The 20,972-nt window shown below is 45.0% G+C and overlaps 2 protein-coding genes across 2 annotated transcripts in view; one reads left to right on the top strand and one right to left on the bottom strand.

Annotated features, from left to right (window-relative positions):
• UTP20 (UTP20 small subunit processome component) overlaps positions 1 to 15,256 on the top strand; it is a 64,230-nt gene extending 48,974 nt beyond the window's left edge. Inside the window, exons 47-62 of the mRNA XM_035551672.2 lie at positions 609 to 750; positions 1,044 to 1,160; positions 1,955 to 2,125; positions 2,901 to 3,029; positions 3,536 to 3,646; positions 4,421 to 4,500; positions 5,240 to 5,309; positions 6,359 to 6,541; positions 7,467 to 7,598; positions 9,042 to 9,174; positions 10,249 to 10,448; positions 10,803 to 10,874; positions 11,244 to 11,516; positions 12,188 to 12,314; positions 13,865 to 14,010; positions 14,580 to 15,256. Of these exons, the coding sequence (XP_035407565.1) occupies positions 609 to 750; positions 1,044 to 1,160; positions 1,955 to 2,125; positions 2,901 to 3,029; positions 3,536 to 3,646; positions 4,421 to 4,500; positions 5,240 to 5,309; positions 6,359 to 6,541; positions 7,467 to 7,598; positions 9,042 to 9,174; positions 10,249 to 10,448; positions 10,803 to 10,874; positions 11,244 to 11,516; positions 12,188 to 12,314; positions 13,865 to 14,010; positions 14,580 to 14,735 (2,242 nt within the window). The 3' untranslated portion in view covers positions 14,736 to 15,256. The remainder of the gene's footprint in view (positions 1 to 608; positions 751 to 1,043; positions 1,161 to 1,954; positions 2,126 to 2,900; positions 3,030 to 3,535; positions 3,647 to 4,420; positions 4,501 to 5,239; positions 5,310 to 6,358; positions 6,542 to 7,466; positions 7,599 to 9,041; positions 9,175 to 10,248; positions 10,449 to 10,802; positions 10,875 to 11,243; positions 11,517 to 12,187; positions 12,315 to 13,864; positions 14,011 to 14,579) is intronic.
• A 140-nt stretch (positions 15,257 to 15,396) lies between these two features.
• ARL1 (ADP ribosylation factor like GTPase 1) lies at positions 15,397 to 20,972 on the bottom strand. Its single transcript, XM_035551673.2, has 6 exons — positions 20,714 to 20,972; positions 19,314 to 19,451; positions 17,850 to 17,931; positions 16,984 to 17,095; positions 16,125 to 16,303; positions 15,397 to 15,765 (listed from the first exon to the last, which is right to left on the bottom strand). The coding sequence occupies exons 1-6, from the start codon at positions 20,715 to 20,717 to the stop codon at positions 15,735 to 15,737; spliced, it is 546 nt and encodes a 181-aa protein (XP_035407566.1). The 5' UTR covers positions 20,718 to 20,972; the 3' UTR covers positions 15,397 to 15,734.

Below are 20,972 nucleotides of genomic sequence, written 5' to 3'. Positions count from 1 at the left end.
GGTACAGGTGATGGTGTCAGGACGGAGCTACAAACTAGCATATAAAAGGTGATTGAGGCCTTGGACATTTTCATGGTGTCAGGAACAAGAGAAACTCTGGCCTGTCACTTTATTGCTTCAGGCAGTATAACCATCAGATTTCCTCTCCATTTGGTGGTGTCACTGCTCAAAATGGGTTTGGGCATCTTGCCTTTCCCCTGTGTTACGTAGGCTGGCTTGCACTGACAGTTGTTTGCAGACTTCCCGTAGCAGTTTTTAAAAGCTATCAGAAAATTCAGTAAGTCATTGGTAAATCATGCAGTGAACGTATTTGCTTGAAGGAATTACCAAGGTTCTGTCTTGTTGGCTGAGCAGAAAATACTGGAGAAGTTACACAAATCAATGTGCATCTGTTATCTCTGTAATAGTGACGTTGCTCTCAAGTCTGAGTGTCCCATCTGTCACGTTGCTCTCAAATTCAGTTCAGTTCACTCTGTTCACAGAGCTGCTTTTACTTGCTCTGTGGGTAGCAGCTGAGCACAGTCCAGCTCTTTCTGCTCCCAACAGCAAGTTTGTTGTGGAGAGGGTAGAAATCTGAATTTTCACCTTTGCGCTACACTGTTTTTCAGAACAAAAGTTGTCCCTCCTCCAGATCCTCGGCTGCAACCAGAAAGCTGCCTGCTGCTCCCACCCACTCCTACGAGAGGAGGGCAGAAAGCACCCATCAGCAGAAGGACAAACATGCTTATCTTGGTTGATGCAGGACTTAGGGTAAGGATTTTCTCAAATACAAAGAGAAAGCTTTGAGATTCAAATTTTTGTTAAGAGTATCCAAAAGAAGGTATTCGATACGTTGTATAAAAACGCAGCCACTTGTCTTAATTTTGTTTTGCGTATGATAACTCCACTGATGCCTCTTAGAGAGCTATAAAAAGTGCTTAGCCTGTTGCAGATATTTTAATGGGATATGGCCTAAATTCTACTATAACCCAAAGCAACGTGGGACTTTACTTGACTTATTTGAGTCCCTGTCTGAGATGAATGTCCTGTGTTTTCCGTGCCAGCTGCTACACATGAGTCTGAAGAGGTCCAAAATAAATTCTTCGGACGAGCATGTTTTGGAAATGTTAGACCCCTTTGTTCAGCTGCTCATAAACTGCCTGAAATCCATGGATGTCAAGGTACAGTTCTGGCTGGAGTCTGTCTCTTCTGCTATAAGAAGGGTCCTGCCCCCAAACATCATGTTGCAGTTGATCTGCAAAGCAGAGAAAGGCATCCCATTTTCAAACCTAATTTCACAGGTGTACAGTTAAACAAGTCAAGGACGATATCCCAAGGGGGAGGAGGGATTGTGACTGATGGAGGACTGAATGCTTTGCCCCTAGTGCTGCTAGTTGAAGTGTGGACAAGTTCTCCTGGAGCATGTTCATACAAGTACTTTGCAGACCATCTGTGAGGAGCTTCATGAGGTCCTGTGGCTGCACAGAACAGTATTGTCACTGCCATGGTTTCCTTTGATCCAACTCTTAAAATCTTTATTCCCAGCACCACAGATAGCCTCCTAGGGTTTGAGTAAGCATTAGGAGGGAAAATATTAAAGCCCATGTTTCCTGGGAATGGAAGACATGCATCAGACACCGAGATACCCGGAGCAGGGCTTTCAGGTGACCTGGGATTTTGCCAGAGCAACTTCTGTGCCTTGAAGGTACCTCTGCTTCAGAAGACTTCCTGCCATCTGCTGTGAATCAGCACTGTGTTAATGCCTTTACCTAGTAAAATCAGTTAGAGAATTAGGGAGTGGCAGATAGCATTCTTAGAACTGAAAACCCCTTTGTTTTGCATATGAATGTTTTGAAAGATAGCTAATTCCCTTTTACCACAGTTGCAGATAGTTTGACGACATTTGTAAGCAGAGAGAGAAGTGTTCTTTCAGTGCCATTGTACCCACGTGCTGACCTTTGACTCCTTCTTACAGGTGATAACTGGTGCTCTGCAGTCCTTAGTATGGATTTTAAAGTTCCCTTTGCCTTCTGTCAATACGAATCTGGAATCACTAATCAAGCAGCTTTTCCTCTTGCTGAAAGAATTTGCCAAGACAGGAGTAGCCAAAGGCCAAAATTTCCACTTGGTTGTGAACTGTTTCAAAGTAAGTCAGAGCCGGGTCTGCTCACTTCTACTTTAGGATTAACTTTGTAGAATGAGACTTTTTCCACTGGAGATCCTTCCTGCAACTGGTCCTGGAGAGTTCGTCTGGAGACTCCAAGGAAGTGGGAAATGTATTCTTGCTCTGATTCTTTCCCAAGTCCGGAGTTATAGAAAGTTACCCCTTTGGAGCTGTGCTCCAGTGTTTTATAGAAACATATTTGCCTTCTTTATTCCCTGTAAGAGCGTCACATTACCACCCTGTCTTCTGAGAGATACCAGTTTTGTGCCTGAGTAGCTTGCTTTTAACATGATTCATTGGACTGAACCCTCATACCTGAAGTGAGACAAGGGAAGAGAGCAATTAATAGTAGTGATAACTACTGTTACCCTGTGCGCTGTCTTCCTTGAGATGTCTTCTAAATGCATTCCTGAATTAATTACAGCTTCATTATCGTAGGGGAAACTGAGTAATTCATGCTGAGTCCTAGTGCCAATATGATTTTTTCTCTTCCTGTCTGCGTTCCTGTGTCATGGCTCATGTCTGTGAGCATCCCCACTCATTTCAAGGACTGAATATGTGTATTTCCTTGTATTCATTTTTTGTCTCAAAATTGCCAGCTGAAATCAAAATGATGAGAACAGTGTTAGCTGCATGTTTCAGAGCACCAGTTTGTCCTTTCAAACCCAAGTCTTATAAATATAGAGTCAGATTTTGAGGTGGGCGTATATTTTATGGCACTGTGTGTGTATTGACAATGTGCAATTTGATTTTGCAGTCTGTAACAATACTTGTGAAGAATGCAAAGAGCCATATAACAAGCAAACAGCTCCAAGTGTTGCTGGGCTTTGCTGAAGAGGACATCTATGATTCATCACGCCAAGCCACAGCCTTTGGCCTTCTCAAGGTATTTCTGTGTATGGGTTTTGTGAGCCACTGGAATGGTAGGGGTTTTAGCTTTTGATGGAAGTTTATAAGATCTTGTTAGGAACAGGCCACAGAATGCCATTAAAGTTCTCTGTTATAGAAGAAGAAGAAAAAATCTTTCCTGTTTGAGTTGTAGTCACTGTTTAAAGTTGTTGGGGAGGCTTTTTTATATACGTGGTGTGTATGAGCATGCATTTGGGTGGCAGAATGTTTTTGCTAAAGAATTCACGTCCATAACCATTAGACCAGATATTCTGTGTCCTCCAAAAGAAGCAGATATGGATTTGCAAGCCACCTTTTTTACCTTTTGTGTGTGTGTTTTTATTTTTTATTTTTTTAAAAAAAGTTCCTCTGGCTACGTTTGAAGATGTGCAAAAGTCAGTGTTAATGTACTGCCTGATACCAGGGTAGTCCCAGGTTATAATGCTGTATGTCACGCCGTGCAAACAAAATTACATGACTCCAACTATGCTGTCACATTTTCAGGCTATTCTATCCAGGAAGCTGATTGTCCCTGAAATTGATGATGTGATGCAGAAGGTTGCCCAGCTGGCCATCACGGGCCAGAGTGAGCCAGTGCGAGTCCAGTGCAGGCAGGTGGGTAGAAAGAGAAGTCTCTCCTGTTACTTTACTTACAGCAGTCTAACAGGCTAGAGGGTTTAATGTGGCCATTGCAGCTCTCACATAGGTGTGCTTTAGCTCGACTGAATCCCCAGCACTGTTTCTCCATCTTCCTAATCCTTGTCCCCTTGTTACCTGGCTGGTTTTACTGCTTGTGACTGATCCGTAGCAGAACTGCAGACTGCTTGCCTGTAGTGAAACCGCTTGCCATGGGCATACCTTCAGTGAGCTGCTCAACAGCAGTGACACAGTCCCTCCTTCAAAGGCTTTTAGGCCCATGTAACTAAGAATCATGCCTTACTGTGTCCTAGCAGAAGACAGTTTGCTACAAACCACAGTTCCTTCCCACTACTTCTTCCTTCTTTCTAAGCTGAGAGCAACGAAAAGATGGACTTGGTTGCTTCATTTCAAGCATTGAAAAGCAGGAGCTGTGCATAGCCAAGTAGAGCTTTTCCATAGTTATTAGATGGATTTTGAAGGATGCTGAATTTCTATTAGCAGATGCCTGGGCAAGTCACAGCAATACTCTGAAGTCTGATCTGGCAGTTGTCAAACACCTCTAGATCCTGTCCCAGGATTGGAGCTTGAGAGCAGCTGATCCCTTGTGGAATAAGAACTGGCATGTGCAGAAGGAAGGGTTTATTCTCATAAACGTACTGCTCCATAACTGGATTTTCCTTGTAACCTCCTTACGTGCTTTTCCAAGTGTTTCTTGGTAACCCCTTTCTGTTGTTTTGTTTTGTTTTCAAGATTTACTTGAAATATATTCTGGACTACCCCCTTGGTGACAAGCTGAAACCCAATTTGGATTTCATGCTCGCGCAGCTGGAGTGAGTTTATATTCCCCACATCTCTTTCTCTCAGTACAGAACCCTGTTGCTTTATATATGACTTCAGTAGCCTTTGTGTGTGCTGTTCGTGAGGAGGAGTGGGTGTGCTTGGAGTCTTGATTTTCCTACCTATAAAACACTTCCCCTTTTTCAGAGGTGGATGTTTGAGAAATAAAGCAATTATCTCTTCGCTGTTTCACAGCTGGTTTTGTTGCTGTTTATCTATGCAAGCAAAGGTGCTGTTGTTTACTTAGTGTTTAACCACCTGCACTGCTTGTGAACCAGGTGAACTAGAAAATCCAGAAAGAGTAAGGGAAAGTGCATTTATCTGACTGCTGTCCCTTGGCAATGGTCTCAACTGCAGTTGCAGGCACAGTTGAGGCCTACTGCACCAGTTCAGCTGGAGCAATGTTCCTGAAACCTCCTTCCAAGCACAACCCCTCCTTTGCTCAAGGTGACAGTAGTTTCCTGTGCCCCCCAGCACCATAGCACAGTGCTGTTGTGTTGACCCAGGTTCACTGGAGCCCTTTTTGCCCTCCCTGCCTCCATGTGCCCAATCTCTAGCAGATGGAGCTGAGTAGCCTGCTTGCTTCTCTTCTCCTCAGTATCAGACCAGGTTAAGGAGCTGTTGTAAAAAGATCCCTGCCAGTGTGTGTCAGTAGCATTGGCCGTTTTTGTAAATTGTTAGCGACGTGATAGAGTGTTAACCCAGCCCTAACTGTTAACCGTTTCCTCACAGTTATGAGTATGAAACTGGAAGGGAGTCTGCGCTGGAGATGATTGCGTACCTCCTTGACATGTTCCCACAGGTAATGACCACCTCTTGGTACCAAGCATCAAGCGTTTGATTCTTTTCAGCTGTTTGCAGTAACAGCATTTTCAGAGCAGTTTATTTTGGGAGCTCTTAGCAGTTCATATTATCTTTTATCATGAGCAGGATGTTCACTTATCTCCAAAAAAGCTGGCTTTGCTCCAGAAGAGAAATGACGTGCTGGAAAGTCTGCAGTACTTCTGTATCTAATGTGCTCAGTCTGCAAGTAAAATAAAGCTCTGTCAGCAAGAGCTTGGATAAACTTAATGGTGATTTATGCCAGGAAAAGACACATCCAGTTAAGGAAATGGGGTATGAATAGAAAGCGAATTCTAGAGCTTTCTTACCGTGATTTTTTCTTTTAACGTTTATGAGGGATATTGTTGACTGAAGTGGTATGTGATGTACAATATCAGTTTCGTTGGCCTGACTGGAGAGGGAGGACCTCTCAGTAGGGTGGATCAAAGTGAAAGCTTGAAGAATAGCTGTGCATCTATGCAGGATAACATACACGAAATGCTAAGCTGCCTTGATGCTTTGCAGCTGGAGTTTGGGCTTATAGGAGACTAAGAGAAGTGCAATCAAGCAACAATATCGGAGGAAGGAAGAGAAATTCTGCACAGTAAGCTGTGCCTCTCCACCCCCGATTAGATTTAGTATCTTGTTCCAAGCAACACTATAAGGTAGCAAAGCACTGCTGTCTCTGCAAGAGAAGGGCCTTTGGGCCTGTTTGCTGCAGTGCTTAGAAATTTGTGCCCGTTTCAATGTGAGTTAGTTGTGAAAAGGCCCCTTAGTATTTGACACTCAAGTTGCATCCCAGGGACACGTTAGCAAGTTGGCATCAGAGGAAGGATGGGGCTGCTGTGCACTCCCTGCGAGCTCCAACAGCTGGACCATCCTCTCCTTTCCGTTCACCTGCCTTAACGTGGACTCCACTTGGGGCTGGCACTGGTCCTATATGCTGTGCAACAAATACCCCTCTTTTCCCCTTTAAGTGCCAGAAGCTCCTTGGGGATGTACAGCTGACTGAAGGTTGTTTCTTTCTAGGAGCTCCTCCACAAATACTGCGGGCTGTTTTTTCTCTCCCTCTGCATGACGATGATAAACGATGACTCGGCCAAATGCAAAAAGATGGCAGCTCTGACGTGTAAATCTCTGCTCACTAAGATAAACAACAATAAACAAGACCTGATGTTTTCGCTGGTCACAGAGTGGTTTCACAGCAAGAAGGTATTCTTTGGTCTTTTTGTTGACTGGGTAAATAGACTGGGGGGACTGAGTGAGATTAAGGCAAGTGGGATTGCTAATGCCAGGTGTGGTGGATTGGTGGGTTCAGTTATGCCCGATTTAAGAGTTTTAGGAAAGGAGCATGGGCAAGAATCATCTTGGAATAAAAGTTCTTTAAAGCTGTGCTCAACACCGTACTTCTTGCTAGCAAGGAAAAAGAGAGAAATAAAGATTTGTATAGCTACAGAAATGTAGAGAACAGCCACTGCTGTAGGTCAGCCTACAGAGCTCACAGCTGCATTGCACTGCATTCCAACAGCCCCACTTGGGACAGGTATTTCACCAGCTGTAGCCTCTGCTCAGGTTAAAGGTTGGAGCAAATTCCTTAAAGCTCTTCTGATCCTAGTAATTGACTGTTCATGCTCTCTTAGCCCAGATTTGTTTCGCTCTGTTCCTAGCAGCTGGACGGTGGCAAACCTAGTCTTACAGACCTCCAATTTTGATCTGGGTGCCTGGCTGCGTAGTTATTCTCAAACAGGACTCGGGTGCTGTCTCTCCGCACTAGTGGAGCGAGTGTTCTTTAATATTTCATCCTTTTCATCTCGATCATGTTCAGTTCTTGGTTATAGCTGTGAGCTGCCCATTGCGTTGTGAAGAACCAACGAATGCAAAGTAGTCTCCAGAGCTCTGCAGCTGGGAACTGGGCTAGAAACAGCCTTTTGGCGTTCAGCTTTAGGGTGCTTTTCCAGGGACAGCATGTCCTGCCAGGTGCTTGTGTCCTTAGCTGGCAGCATTGCCTTTTTCTATAGTACTCTGATAATGACCTTCTCTTCAGATGCTGTTGCTACAAGCAAAAATAGGAGCTGTTACCAGCTCACAGGAGCTGCAAGATTTGATTACCAAGAAGTGTTATTCTTTCCATTGGCAGAGCTTGCACAGGAGGTTGGCTGCCCAGGCATGTGGTTTGTTTGTGGAAGTGGAGGGAGTCATGTTTGAACGACGCCTTGAAGCTGTCCTCACCTTGATTGAAAAAGAAATCAACCCAGTTCAATTTGAAGATGTAAGTCTTTTTACCTTGCGTGAGGATTGGGGAAGGAAAATGTAAGGAGGGAAGAAGTGCAGGAGAGATTTAACCATTGAACCTTCTGATTGGGACTGAGGAAAGATACAAAGCACACATATTTGTCCTGAAGGGCATGTCATTGACCTAGAACCATATTTTGTCTGTAAGCCCAAATTTCATGTCGTGTCACAGCACAAGGAGCAAAGCAACTTTGCAAAGCCACCTGGCCTGAGCCTGCAGCCATGCTATGTAGCCTGCAGGCATACTTCTTGCTCCAGCCTCTATCAAGGCTTCCACCTCTGGGGTGGAAGGGGTTCTTGAGACAACCCTTGAGGCTTTTGGTTTTTTAACCTGTTTGACTCGGTAGGTTGACAGCATGTAGCAGGGTGTATGTCCAGGTAGCTTTCCCTGATTGTGTGGTCTTCACTGCAGTGGCGGGAGAGAAGGGACTTGTGGTTTTTGTTTGAAGTGAAGTTAAAAACCACCATCAGAAAGAGTGGCAGAATGCATACATCGCACTGGGATGGGTTCGAATCTAGGTAGTCATAAAAGAGCCATGCTGACAATATCTGGTTAACTGGGAAACAGGTCTCATAGGTGCAGAGATCTGTGTAAACACGGAAGGTCAGCCGTGCATCACTTGTGACTGACTGCTTTGTTGAGTGTTATCTACACTTTAACTTCCAAAGGAATTCCCTTCCTGTACTTCAGACCATGGCTTTGTTTTACTGAATGTCTTTATGTGCACATGATTACCTCAGAACAAGGCTGCCTCAGATTGGCATGGCATGTGATAATCCCAGAGGAATCCCAGTCACTGCACCTGGGGAGCTGCCATGTATGTAACTGATGCGCTTGGTCACCACGCTGAACAAGAGAGGAGCCTGGGGGTGCGCAGATCGGCAGGAGATGAGAATATCTGCAGTGATGAGAAATCCTCTGTAATCGCCCCCTGTGCTGCGACATGTGGGTGACGCGCTGGCGAGCTGCATCAAGCCAGCCGGTGATGGCAAGTGTGGTCAGAACCTGGAGGGAACGGAGTAAAAGAGCATTGTCCTAGCAGTGTGGGGCCTCCTGGCTGACGGAGGGAAATCTCAGCTCAGCTCGGCTGTAGGAATGAGAATCAAATGTGTGCAAATACATCTATAGGCATAACTGAAATATGTCGTGTGCATAATTCCCTGCATTTGGAAGCCAAAGGGTTTGTTTAGTGATACCTGTATAAAACAGAGAGGAATGACTGTAATAATCTCCTGCAGAGGTTCAGTCTCCAGAGGAAATACTTCAAGGGAGCTTCTTCCCTTCAGTTTATTACAGCAATTGGATACAAGTCAGTCCTCTGTTTCTTTGCGGAGTTGATGTGAAATTTGTCTAGTAGGGTAAATAAGCACCATCTTCAAGTCCTTGTAAGCATATTTCTGGTCTTGTTGATTTTATTAGATAACTGAAGAGGAGGAGGAGAAGGCTGCAGATAGGCTGCTGTTCAGCTTTCTTGTGCTGGTAACAAAGCTAATCTCAGAGTGCAGCTTGATTCAGTTAACCAAGCATGGAGATCTTGTCAGCAATATCTGGGGTAAGTATCAAGAATTATTATGGGTTACAAGGAAGATCACTGGTGTGCCATGCGTTTCTTTACACCCCAATATAAGCAACTGAACTCTGTCATACACGGTTTGCATGCTGCAAAATGCTAATACATGGCAGCTACTGGGCAGAGAAAGAGCAGATTTTAACAGAAAAAAGTTACATAGTTGATGGAAACCGTATGTCCTTTTGTCTCAGTTGCTGGGAAGTATTCCCCGTTATCCCAAGAGCAGGTACTTGTAAAGTATTGCATTTTTGACCATAATTACAGCTTCTTTGATGAAAACTTTCAGCTCTTCTGGGAAGAGATTTCCTTGATGAGATCATACATACCAGCCAGCAAGCGATGACGTGGTAATGGCACTGTAAATACTGTGTGCCTGCCAGGATGTTAAGGCCTGGAGGTCAATGATTCATGAAGTTTCCATGTGAGTGAGATTTTACAATGTTAGGCTGGCTTATTATCATTCTGTTGTCTAGTTTTCAATTGCTGATATCAGAAGGAGTGTTTCTGGCTGGCTTATGTCTTCAGAGAGTTCAGCCTGCCAGGTGCCTTTACTGAGATACGAGGTAACCCTTGTAAATCCTGGGCTGCTTACTGAGGTGCAGCTTGCACAAAGGCAAGACAAGAGGGCAGCTCCGTTCTCCTCTCGGAAACATCAGCAGCCTCCTTCCAGGGGTTAGATCCGACCATCTGGTGCAGGGCCAGCCCACCCGAGTCACACAGCAGGAAGTCCTGAGCTGTGATGCTGAGTCCATGAGGGGACTGTAGCTGCTGCAGAAACATGACTGGTCAGCCAAGAGGGAGCAAGTGTCTTTGTGCCATGCCCACCTGTCCTGCATAGTTGTCATCGCTTCCAGAAATGGCCCCATCTTTAGTGGTGTGGAAGTGCTGTGGTAGTGTTCCCAAGAACAATTTGATTATGTTCTGAGCAGATGACATGGTTTATTTCCTTCACCATTTCATTGTAGCGTGTGCTGTGGTAGCTCTTGGAGGGATGCGGTTCTTTTTCTGCTCTCGCTGGACCTGCTCCTGTGCTGAAAGAGGTTTTCTTTCCCCTAGGCCACGTCCAGTCTCACCTGTGGCATCCTCACAGCTGGGTCTGGCTGACAGCTACTCAGATCTTTGGCTTGTTGTTTGCATCTCACAAGCCAGAAGATCTTGTCAACGAGTGGAAGGAAAGGCAAGCAGGGAAGAAGAGAAAGCCATCAGCAGAGCTGTCTGCGTCCACGCTCTTCTTGACTGCTGAACTGGACAGTAAGGTAATTATGTCTGCAGTGCTCCTCCCCCCATGCCCACACCCGTTCCCTGGCTGGGACATAAAAATAGGTTTGGTAGATTGGCTTGTTCAGTTCTCTCAGTTGCTTCTGCCTGCTGCCTAGCCGTAACCACTTAAAGCACTTGAGTAGGTGTCTGCTGCTGGGAGGGAGCTTCCCTGGGTCTAGTTCTCAGCAGCACGAAGGTTCCCTTCTGTATTGCAAGACGCAGGCAGAACTTGTGCTGAGCCAACTGACTGGCCTCCTGGTGACCACCTTTGGTGACTGCAAAATGCTGCTTGGGCTTCCTGCTACTGGCTCTGTCACAGAACGATTCCCTCCCCCTTTTTGTCTCCCCAGATGAAGGAATTCGTGTTTGCGTTCTGCCATCAGCTGCACTCTAAGTTCTTGGACCAGTCTCTGGGGGAGCAGGTAAGATCAGGAGCCAGTTTGGGGCTCCAGGAGGGCACAGGGCAGGCCCTGGCCCTCGAGGCAATGTTAACCTCCTACTCAGGACAGCAGTGCTGCTGTCTGGAAACGGCTCAGGGCGAATACACAGTGCCTAGCTGCTGTGCTGAGGGTGTCTGAGCAGCTGCGTGTCTCAGAGGGGCCCAGAAACGTCCCCCTGGTGGTGTCAGTCTGCTGGAGGGGCTGAGGGGTGGCAGGGACAGACGTGGGAGGCACCACGCAGCGCAGGACTGGGGGCCCCGCTGTCCAGCCCTAACCTTGGCTCTTTCATGCTGTGCTCACTGCTGGTGCTGTAGGAACCTACAGTGACTGACTGCTGTTTCCGTGCTCCAGGTTGTAAAGAATTTGCTGTTTGTCGCCAAAGTTATTTACTTGCTTGCACCTGCTTCAGAGGAAGGTGAAGAGGCTGAAGGAGAACTCGGCTGTGAAGTGGAACAGCAGGAGCCCTCTGAAGATGAGGGAGAACAAGATGTTTCTGCTCAAGGAGAGGGCGAAGAAGAGGACACGGAAGAGAAAGGCCAGCCAGCCACATTGGTATGGCTAATGAAGAAGCTCTCTCTCATGGCGAAACGAGAAGCAGCATATTCCCCTAAAGTCCCTTTAAAGGTAAGAATGGGGTCAGACCAGCTGCTTTTGATGTGGAAAGCACCTGTACAGCAGCGTTGCTCTGGCTCGTTCCTTCCAGGGGACAAGTTGCAGAGGGCAGTGGGAGCTGGTGCTGAAGTGAGGATTGTGAGGTTCTGGTGGAGAAATTACTGTTTCTCAGGAAAGGCTTGTGCCAGTCTGCTTCTCCTTTGCTGATGCTTCCAGCCCTCTTGTGGGGTGGTGAAATGCGGGAAAGCCAAAGGCACCAAGCTGCAGGGGACAGAGCGCTGCCTCTAAAAGCTCAACAATGCCAGGCTTACGTGTGGAGGGGAATGGCAATGTCGAGTTACGTGTCAGAAGGAGGGGGTGGGAGAGTGACAGAAGCAGGGTGGTGGTTCCCTGTGGTGCAGTTGGAGAGGCTGAGCTTTCGTGTCTTCAGCTGCCTCACACAGGGCAGTGAGAACAAGCCTGTGTGTCAGTGTTCAGAAGGGAAGTCGCAGCTCACACGTCTGCAGGTCCCATGGGATTGTGTCTTGTCTCAGGCTGTACTTGGCTGCAGTAAGACCTTATACGCGCAGATGAGTGCCTGAAGCACCTTGTATGTTGAATGGTGACACACAGTGCTCTTGCAGCAGTTCAGTTAGGCAGTGTCCTTCCTACCTGCCTTACACTGTCCCATACACTCTTTTCAGAGGAGCTGCATCTTTAAGTTCCTGGGAGCGATCTCAGTGGATCTGGGAAAAGACAGAATCAAGCCGTACCTTCCAACAATTCTCACCCCGCTGTACAGGGAGCTGAACAGCACCTATGCAGAGCAAGGTAAGCGATATCCCTCACAAGGAGTAGGAGAGGGGAAGGTGTTAGATGTGTGCCTCAGCGTGAACACCCTGGTCATTCTTTTCCTTTGTTGAGGCACAGATGCCAAAAACAGTGAATTTCACCTACTCGCAGTTTAACCAAAATATCAGGAAAGGAGGAGAACGTATGACAGCTGGAACAAAAATGTAAATGTTGACAAAGACTGGAATTAAGTTAGGCAGGCTCCTGCATGCAAGCGGGTAATGCTTGAGCATGTGACTTAGTGGAAAAAGTGTAGTGGTAAAGGGTGGACTCGTGGTGGCGAGGCTGGATCCTTGCTGAGGAGGGGAATGAAGCGCAGGCCTTAGGGAAGCCAGCACAAAGCTGTTGCCAAGTGTTGTTCTTTTGAATTGCCATGTTAAGGGCTGCTGTGAGGATTAGGGGCTCAAAGATCCGTGGCTAAAAGTGTGTTTGTTCTAATGCAAAAGCGTGGGGTTTTCTTACGGCCACGTGTTGCTGTGGAGCAAGGGCTTGCACAACTTGGAATTGCTAGTTTGGTGGTAGTCCTTGTTTTCCCCAGAAACAGAGCATCCTGAAAATGAACCTCAGTGTGTGTCGCACGTTTGCAGTGACTGAAAGAGAACAACTTTTGAGGCTAGGGGAGGAGAGGCATCTGGTACAGGAATGCTACACGCTGTGCGTGCAGGCAGGTGTGCACCTATTGAACTTGTGCCTTCCTCCCGAACGAGTCCAGGTCACTCTGCCCCAGTAGATACTGCCTGAGCAGAAACACTTTTTTCTCCCTGGAGATCCATGGGTGTTTAAAAGTCTTAAGAAAGCCTGAATGTATGTACCGGGGAAAATGACAGCAAGGATTGCAGAAAGACCTCAGCACTTAATGAGGTCAACTGAGCTGTGAACTAGCAGCAGATAGATACACAGTGTGACCCATATGAAGTGATGCCTGGTTGGAGAAAGTCAAACTTACTTCCCATCTAACTCAGTGGGCTCTTGACTGAAGAGCAAGCCTGGCAGGTTGTTCATGGAAGTGTTCTAAGTGAAGCAAATCCAATGACAGAATAAGAACAGACAACAAAACAAAAACAGTTATACAAACCATACATTTAGAGTAATATATGCCTTGAAAATATGTCGCGTGGCACTGAGTCCTTACATTTGAGGACAAAAAGGAACTGGAAAAAAATCGGATGAGGGCAGTGCTAGGTAAAGAACAACTTTGCTAAGTTAGTAAGACACTTGGAAAAGGCAAGGTAAAGATTAACAATGTCACAAGTGGATAAAGATTAACTTTTTGCTATGTCAGCACAGGAATTGGGGGCTTTCAGTATTGCTTTTGGTTTACCTGCGTGAAGCACAATTTGTCATCCTCTGGGAAAGCTGGTGAAGAACCAGCACATTTCACAACCATCTTTGCTTTGGTGTCTGCAGTAATACTGGGCAAGATGAATCAGTACAAACATTTTTAGTAAAAAGGGGATAATTCCTAATCGGGTTGTTGGCTTTTGCTCCATATGCTGAAAAGATTAAGCAAATTTACTTTGTTTTGTTAGATCCGACACTGAAGAACCTTTCCCAAGAAATTATAGAACTGCTCAAGAAATTAGTTGGACTGGAGGCTTTTTCACTTGCCTTTTCTTCAGTGCAGAAGCAGGCCAATCAGAAAAGAGCGATGAGGAAAAAGCAAAGGGCTTTGCAGGTAAGTGTATTCTGCTTTCTTTTCTGGAAAAAGGAATAGAGATTTTCTAAAGGCTTGAGATGTTGCCAGGAAGGCGAGTGTGAAAAACAATTTCATCCTGCATTGGGATAGTTTCATTTCAGAAGATTAATGAGAAGCTAGTGATGGGGTGGTCGGGCTCTGGAACAGGCTCCCTGGGGAAGTGGTCACAGCCCTGAGCCTGCTGGAGTTCAAGAAGCGTTTGGACAATGCTCTCAGACACATGGTCTGATTTTGGGGTGGTCCTGTGTGGAGCCAGGAGTTGGACTTGATGATTCTTGTGGGTCCCTTCCAATTCAGGATATTCTATGATGCTATTTAAGATCAAACTTGTGGGCAGGTTTTGACTGACACCAAGGCCATGCTTTTTGGGTTACCTGGAGGGCAGTGGTAAACCTGGCGAGAGCAGCCAGGATACCCTCATTTTTGAGAAGCCTTAGAAAACAGGAGCGCTGTCTGTCAGTCACCCACTTCTTGGGCAGTGTTGGATGTTAACAGGAACAGTCAGCTGCAGATACAACTAAGCAAACACATGTATTGTTCTTCGTTAGACTGTAGCAAACCCTGACATTGCTGCAAGGAGGAAGCTGAAGAGACACAAGACCAAAGCAGAAACCAGGAAGAGAAAAATAGAGTTCCTGCGCCGTGGCTACAAGGCCAAGAAACCTCGAAGCCATGCACTGAAAGACTTAGCAATGGTGGAATGACAAGGCTTTTCCTTTCTGGAGGATTAATTTGTAAAAACTAATTTCAAACGAGGGAAGTTAATTATTGTGGGGAAAAAAAGTATTTACATATTTTAATTGTATTTATTCGTATTTCTTCATGTCCTCTTTTTCATCTAGGATCTTAAAAAAAAAAAAGCCTTTCAGTTTTTTCCAAACCTGTATATTTACTAGAGCATGTACAGTTGAATGGACAACCACCATGATTTTTTATATTAAATTTTACTTCATTTTTAAAAGATGGGCTAGTATGACTGCATTCGTGGCCATGAATATCCTGCCTTCTGGAGAAAACAGTCTGCCTCCTGACCTTGATTTATATCCCACTTTCTGCAGCTACAAGTAAGCTGTCATTGCGAGCTAAGCAGAGAATATAGAAATAACAGCTATGAAAGGTGGAAGTTAAATTCACCTTACTGCCCTGGCACACTGGGGCTGGTGGCAGTTACTGAAGAAAGTAAAACTAAGCCACATTAACAGGGAGAGGCACAGTATTATCCCAGGTGCTGTACTTTATGTTAACAGCGTATCTGCACTGAGGGAGCCTGAAGCATAACACCATCAGCTTAAGGAAACCTCTTTGAAGGCTCAGCCACATGACTGGTTTAACTGGCAGCAGCTGGACAAGCAACACGCCTTCGAATACAGCTGACCATTGCAGATTTTATTAGTGTTTTAATTACACCAATCTAGTAACCGCTCTAACTTAAAACCACCCCGGGGGGGGAGGGGAGTTGCCAGCCAGTAAAACTTTCATACAAATTATTAAGCACATCTTTAAACACAAAGGAAGAAAGGAAATATCATAATGTACACAGCCAGTCACTTGGTTCAGTTTTGCAAGTGAAGAGAGGCACCCACATTACAGGAGTCAAACTCAAACCTGTCCTATTTACAAGTATCCGTAGACTGAAAATACTTGACTGCAGCAGGAGGAATGTTGGATGTAGCTGAAACTTCATTGCAATGGTCAGTTTTGTATCACTGCCTACTCTTCAAGGCCTCCACCAACCTAGGAAAAAGGGTAGGTCAGTTTACTAAAAAAAAAAATCATTTCAAATATGTCAAGACATCTTTAGGAGTAAGCTACTCTTTCTGCTAATGTGGGCTCTGGTTTTATTTTGTTAGGAATATTGCCCAGAGCTACGTGGCCCTAGCTAGACTGCACAGGCAAGTCCTGAGATGCCTACCCCTCACTTAAATCACGATCTTGCTCATCTGTTTGTTCTCGCTAAGCGCCAAAGAAGTGCTGCAAACCTGTAATTTGTATTACAAAGCTTTTAAGTCAGACAGACCTTCCACAGCTCCAGCTTTCAAAAAAATAAAAAGATAGTCTAATTATGCTAGCTTCATTAGTAAATTTTTACTCACCATTCCATTGCTTCATCAAGCCCAGTACCCTTAGTTGCAGAGGTTTTGAAAATCTGCCATTTTCGATCCTTCAAAGCTGGCAAGCCAAGGGCGTTCGCCATTTCTGTGGGAGTCATCGCTTGTTCCATGTCCTGCTTATTTGCAAACACCACCAAAATGGCTTTCTTCAACTCTTCTTCCTAAAAAATGGGAATCATGCAAGTTGTTGCAGGGATTTTTACTAAATCTATTTACTAAAGAGGAAAAATGTGTAGAAAAAAAAATGATTTCTTCAGTTTGCTGATTTTTGTGCTTTAGGAAATTCTTCAGCAAAAGAATGACACAGTTTGAATTCCATTTGCTCCCAGCAAGGCAGCACATGGGAGCAATTTCAAAACAGGCAAGTTTACAAAGTACTGTTACATTATGAGATGAGTTGAGAGGTAGATTTAACAAAGTATATTAAAAAGCTTGCAGCAACTTTGAAAAAAAAGTTTTGCTTAACATGTCTCTTTTTTTTTTACTCTTATTACCCTGTTCTAAACCTGCCCTTCCTATTCAGTACCTAGAAGGATATTAATTACTGGTATTCCTTCAGGGCCTGATTTTTGCCACCACTGAAGCACTGAGTGGCTGTTCTTGAGGACAGGAAAGTTTTCATGTGACCAAAAGCGAAATATAATTTACTGTCCAAACAATTATGGCACAAAGCTATAAAATACCTGCAGTATATTTAGTTCTTTTCAGTCAGAAGTGTTGTGTGGGCCTGTTTTGAGAGCTGAAATTTCACAACTGAACTTGGTTCACTGAACCAAATTTCACATCAGCTCCAATAAATATTTGGAGTTTCCTGAAATGACCCTCATGCTCGTTTCCTTACCTCTAACATAGCAACAAGCTCTGATTTTGAAGTGCCAATTCTGTCTCGATCGCAGCTGTCCACTACGTAAATGACTGCATCTGTATTTGAATAGTAACACCGCCAGTATGGCCTGCAGAAGAAAAACAAATTCCATTCGTAAGATTTGGAGTTTTAGCAGTGTTTTTTAGCCAGATAGTGAAAAGCTGCCCAGAAGAAATAAAAACTGCCACTGGGGTGAAACGCACTAGAGGGCTATAAAAAAAAAAAGCGTGGCACAAATAATCTCAACAGAAAAAAAAAAGAGCTTGACAAAGGGCAGAAATACAGGACAGATTTATTTGGAAAACAGCGCATGGGACATCAAGTTCATAACAGAAGGACAGGGCAGCAAAGGAAGTTTGTCAACATAAGGTTTTAGCAAACAGTTATCTCCATAGCCGTTTGTGTAGAAGCAGCTGTATGACGCTGCCTGCCATAGATAATCATTATGGTCACCAAAGAAGGATAAGCTTAAGGATAAACTCAAATTTTTTCAACAACTAATGCATACACACAAGTAATCAACAAGAACCGCAACAAACCATCTTTTTCAGAATTATTTTACTGAAGCTGAAAAAGGCTTTATAACACCCATGTCCTATTTTTTTCAGAACGCTGCCTAATTACATACTGAACAAACGAACTAGGTTTTCAAAGCAGAACTGTACGTCAGTGAAAACATTCACTTGTTTTTTTTTTCCAATCTGTAGTTCAAAACAGAAGTTATAGTAACTGAATTCTGTCAGATGAAAGTGTTCTCCTGACACGTGAGCTGTTTTTGAACTTAAAGGAACTAATTTTCAGAAGTGCAAACTGAGATCAGAAGATAATAAAATATTTACTACCTTATGCTTGTCTGTCCTCCCAAATCCCAGACTTGAAATTTCAGATTCTTGTATGTCACTGTTTCAACATTGAAGCCAATTGCTGAAAGAAAGTTAAACAATTTCACAGTTGGTGATTTTTTTTCCTGAACTACATTTACAGCACTTAGTTTAAATTTTTCATGCCTGAAAATCCTCATTAGCTACATAATGAAGTTCCTCCAAGAAGCATTTATGGCTTAAAATACTGCAGTATTCTTTGAACAATAAAGCCATACTATAAACATATCCTAGAGATCTGCAACAAATGCTAAGGTTGTTAAAAATGAACAGAAACATGCCTGAAAGCACCAAAAGAAACGGAGCAGCAGTTAAAGGGATGGCCTGTTTTGATAACAAAGTACCCAACTGACAGCAATAGAACACCAAGGAACGTGTCCTTCGTGTCAACGCCAGATCTGTGGCCTCACAAGACCACAGCAGAGACTACTTCTCAGCAGAAAACTTGACATTGATATCTGGAGGATGGCAATAAAGTTACAGCACATACATATGTCATTCCTTGTCCTGTCAGCACAGAGAAACACAGAACAGGGAAACAGATGACGGACATGGACTGCCTAAGATTTATGGAGGCTGAAATAAGCAAAACTATACAGCAAAAAGGATTATGGCAGAGTAAACTGCTGGCTTCTAAATGTTTTTTTAAAAAGAAAGAAAAAACCTGACCAAAGTCAGTTTATCACAGTCGTTCAGGAGGAATCTGACAGATGTGGCAAGAATTCAACAGCCAGTATCTCTGTCCTCCACGTTACACTCAGTGATCCTAGCCAGAAAACTTCAGCACATGCACCTTAGCGTTTGCTATACGGGGGTGTGCCTGTATGAATGCTAAGGCAAATGGTAAAATCAGTTATACTTTTTTTTAAAAAAGCATCTCCTTCCATGAGATCTCACACTGAGTTGTTACGCTTTCTTCACAAAGTAAAAACATCTGCATTTCTTCTCCTCTGTGTTAAATAGAAGTGTTTATGTAACAAACTTAAGACCCTTGTCAAAAATAGGAAATCAAATAGGTGTATGCACAAAATTTTACACAGGATGCCATCAGTCAATCACAATAACAGCAAACTCTAAGAGTCACGTTAGAGCTATGTTTGGAGACAGGAGATTTCAATAGTCAATAGCTACTATTTATTAAACATTTATCTATCAAGAAAAGCCTGCCAAATCATGGTAACAATCTTGAGGTCAAATACTTTGTGCATTCAGCAGGGTAGCATAAAGTATTATTTTTTGCACACTGTAAAAAAAGCACACCGTAACAGCGTTATGCAAGAAAGTTCTCAAATACAACAGCGCTGACTCCAACTCCATCAAGTCTTTTTGTATGTGAAGTATGCACGTGGTGACTTCAGCTGACAAAGCTCACGTGTTGGCGCTACCAGCAAATGAGGTATTTTTACTACAGGATTGATCACTCACTCGGAATGGTGGTAACAACTTCTCCAACTTGTAACCTGTAGAGAATGGTTGTTTTTCCTGCTCCATCCAGCCCCAAGATGAGAATTCTCATCTCTCGAGTTCCAAACAAACTGGAAAAGATGGTGGAGAAAAAGCCCCCTACAAAAAAAAATCAGAACAGAAAGCCATTTCAATGTCAGCTAGCGATATGGAAACTGACCTGATTTCTGACTGAATAGCAATATGTTTCCTCTCTTCAGTGAAAAAATACAAGCTCGGGTTGCTGGTTGGACACCTGTGGGCTGAACTATATCCTTCTTTCCTGGCCTTATGCCACTACGTTGTTGTAGATCTACCCAGCAAAATCAAGTTGCATCGAGCTTCCTCATTGTGGTTAGAAGTTTTTTCCTTTTCTCCCACTTGCCAAAATCTGAGCCAACTACTTCTTTATTTGTATTGGCCTCTATCTTTTTGCTGCAAGAGACTATACAGGGACACTGAAGCCTGAAAGAATTTTTCCTGATATTTACAGCCTCCCTGAGGCCCATCTATTTCTTCCCTAAAATTACGTGTAAATCAGTAGGCACATGTTAAATCCCAGTCCCTTGCAAACAATGAAGTTGCAGTAAATTTAAGTACATTAATGCTGCAGAGAAGTCTAGGAGCTTATTTAAAATCATTTTTGTTTTGATTTTTTTCACTAGTGGCTTGTCCCAACACCTTGCTCCTTCTTTAAATGCAGTACCTGGGGCCAGACTAATATCTGATTTGCACTTATTAGATGTATACACGTAAAAACAACACTAATGGTCTAAGCCAGTAACAGCGAAGCCTTTTGTCGATGATTTTATATCTATATAAGTTAAATAGTAATTTTGTGCATCCACCTACATAAACACTGTAAAAGACGATGAAATACCAAACCAGCTAGGATCATACTGGATAACAGTGAGGAGAGAAGGGAGAGATTTGCAGCCAAAACCTTATTTAAATAGTAAGAAAAAAGAAAACGATTCCCCGTGTTTGCCTCTGGAGGCAAAGCGCCCTTCGAGGCGGGAGGCTCACGCCCGGGAGGGATTTAAGCCTCCAGGCGGCCGCTGTACGCCTGGGCCCGGGGCACCGCGGTCCCCCCAGCCCGGGGACCAGGCCCGGCGCAGGGGCGGCTGCTGGCGGCTGGCCCGGCGCGGCGAGAGGCAAACGGCCCCTGAGGCGCCGGCACGGGCACCGCGGGCTGCGGGCCTCGGGGCCCTGACGGGGCCGCTCCGCCTCACGCCGCTCACCCCCGTCCCCCCCAGCCCCGCTGCGCTGCCCCAAGAAGCCGCCGCCCGCACAGCTCCGAACAGGGCCGCCCGAGCCCCGGGGCCCCGCCTGTCCCCCCCCGGCTCCCCCCGGCCCCCACGGACCCCCCGGCCCGCACTGACCCATGTCGAGCCCCCGCCGGGTCCCGTCCCGCGGCCGCCGCCCCCAGGCTCCACGTCGGCCGCCGCCCAGAGTAAAGGAGGCGCCCTCCCCGCAGATTCGGCACGGCGACGGAGGCCGCCCGAGTAGAGGAAGGGGAAGGCCGAGCGTTGGATGAGCCCCTCGCCCTCCCCGCGAAGGGAAGGAGAAGGGGAGAAAAAAATTAAAATTAAAATTAAAAAGCGGGCCGGCGCGGTGTCGTGACGAATCTGCGGATGCGGA

Source organism: Cygnus atratus, chromosome 1 (genome assembly GCF_013377495.2).
Source record: "Cygnus atratus isolate AKBS03 ecotype Queensland, Australia chromosome 1, CAtr_DNAZoo_HiC_assembly, whole genome shotgun sequence".
In the NCBI taxonomy this organism is placed as follows: Eukaryota; Metazoa; Chordata; class Aves; order Anseriformes; family Anatidae; genus Cygnus; species Cygnus atratus.
This window is presented reverse-complemented; position numbering and strand designations above follow the sequence as displayed.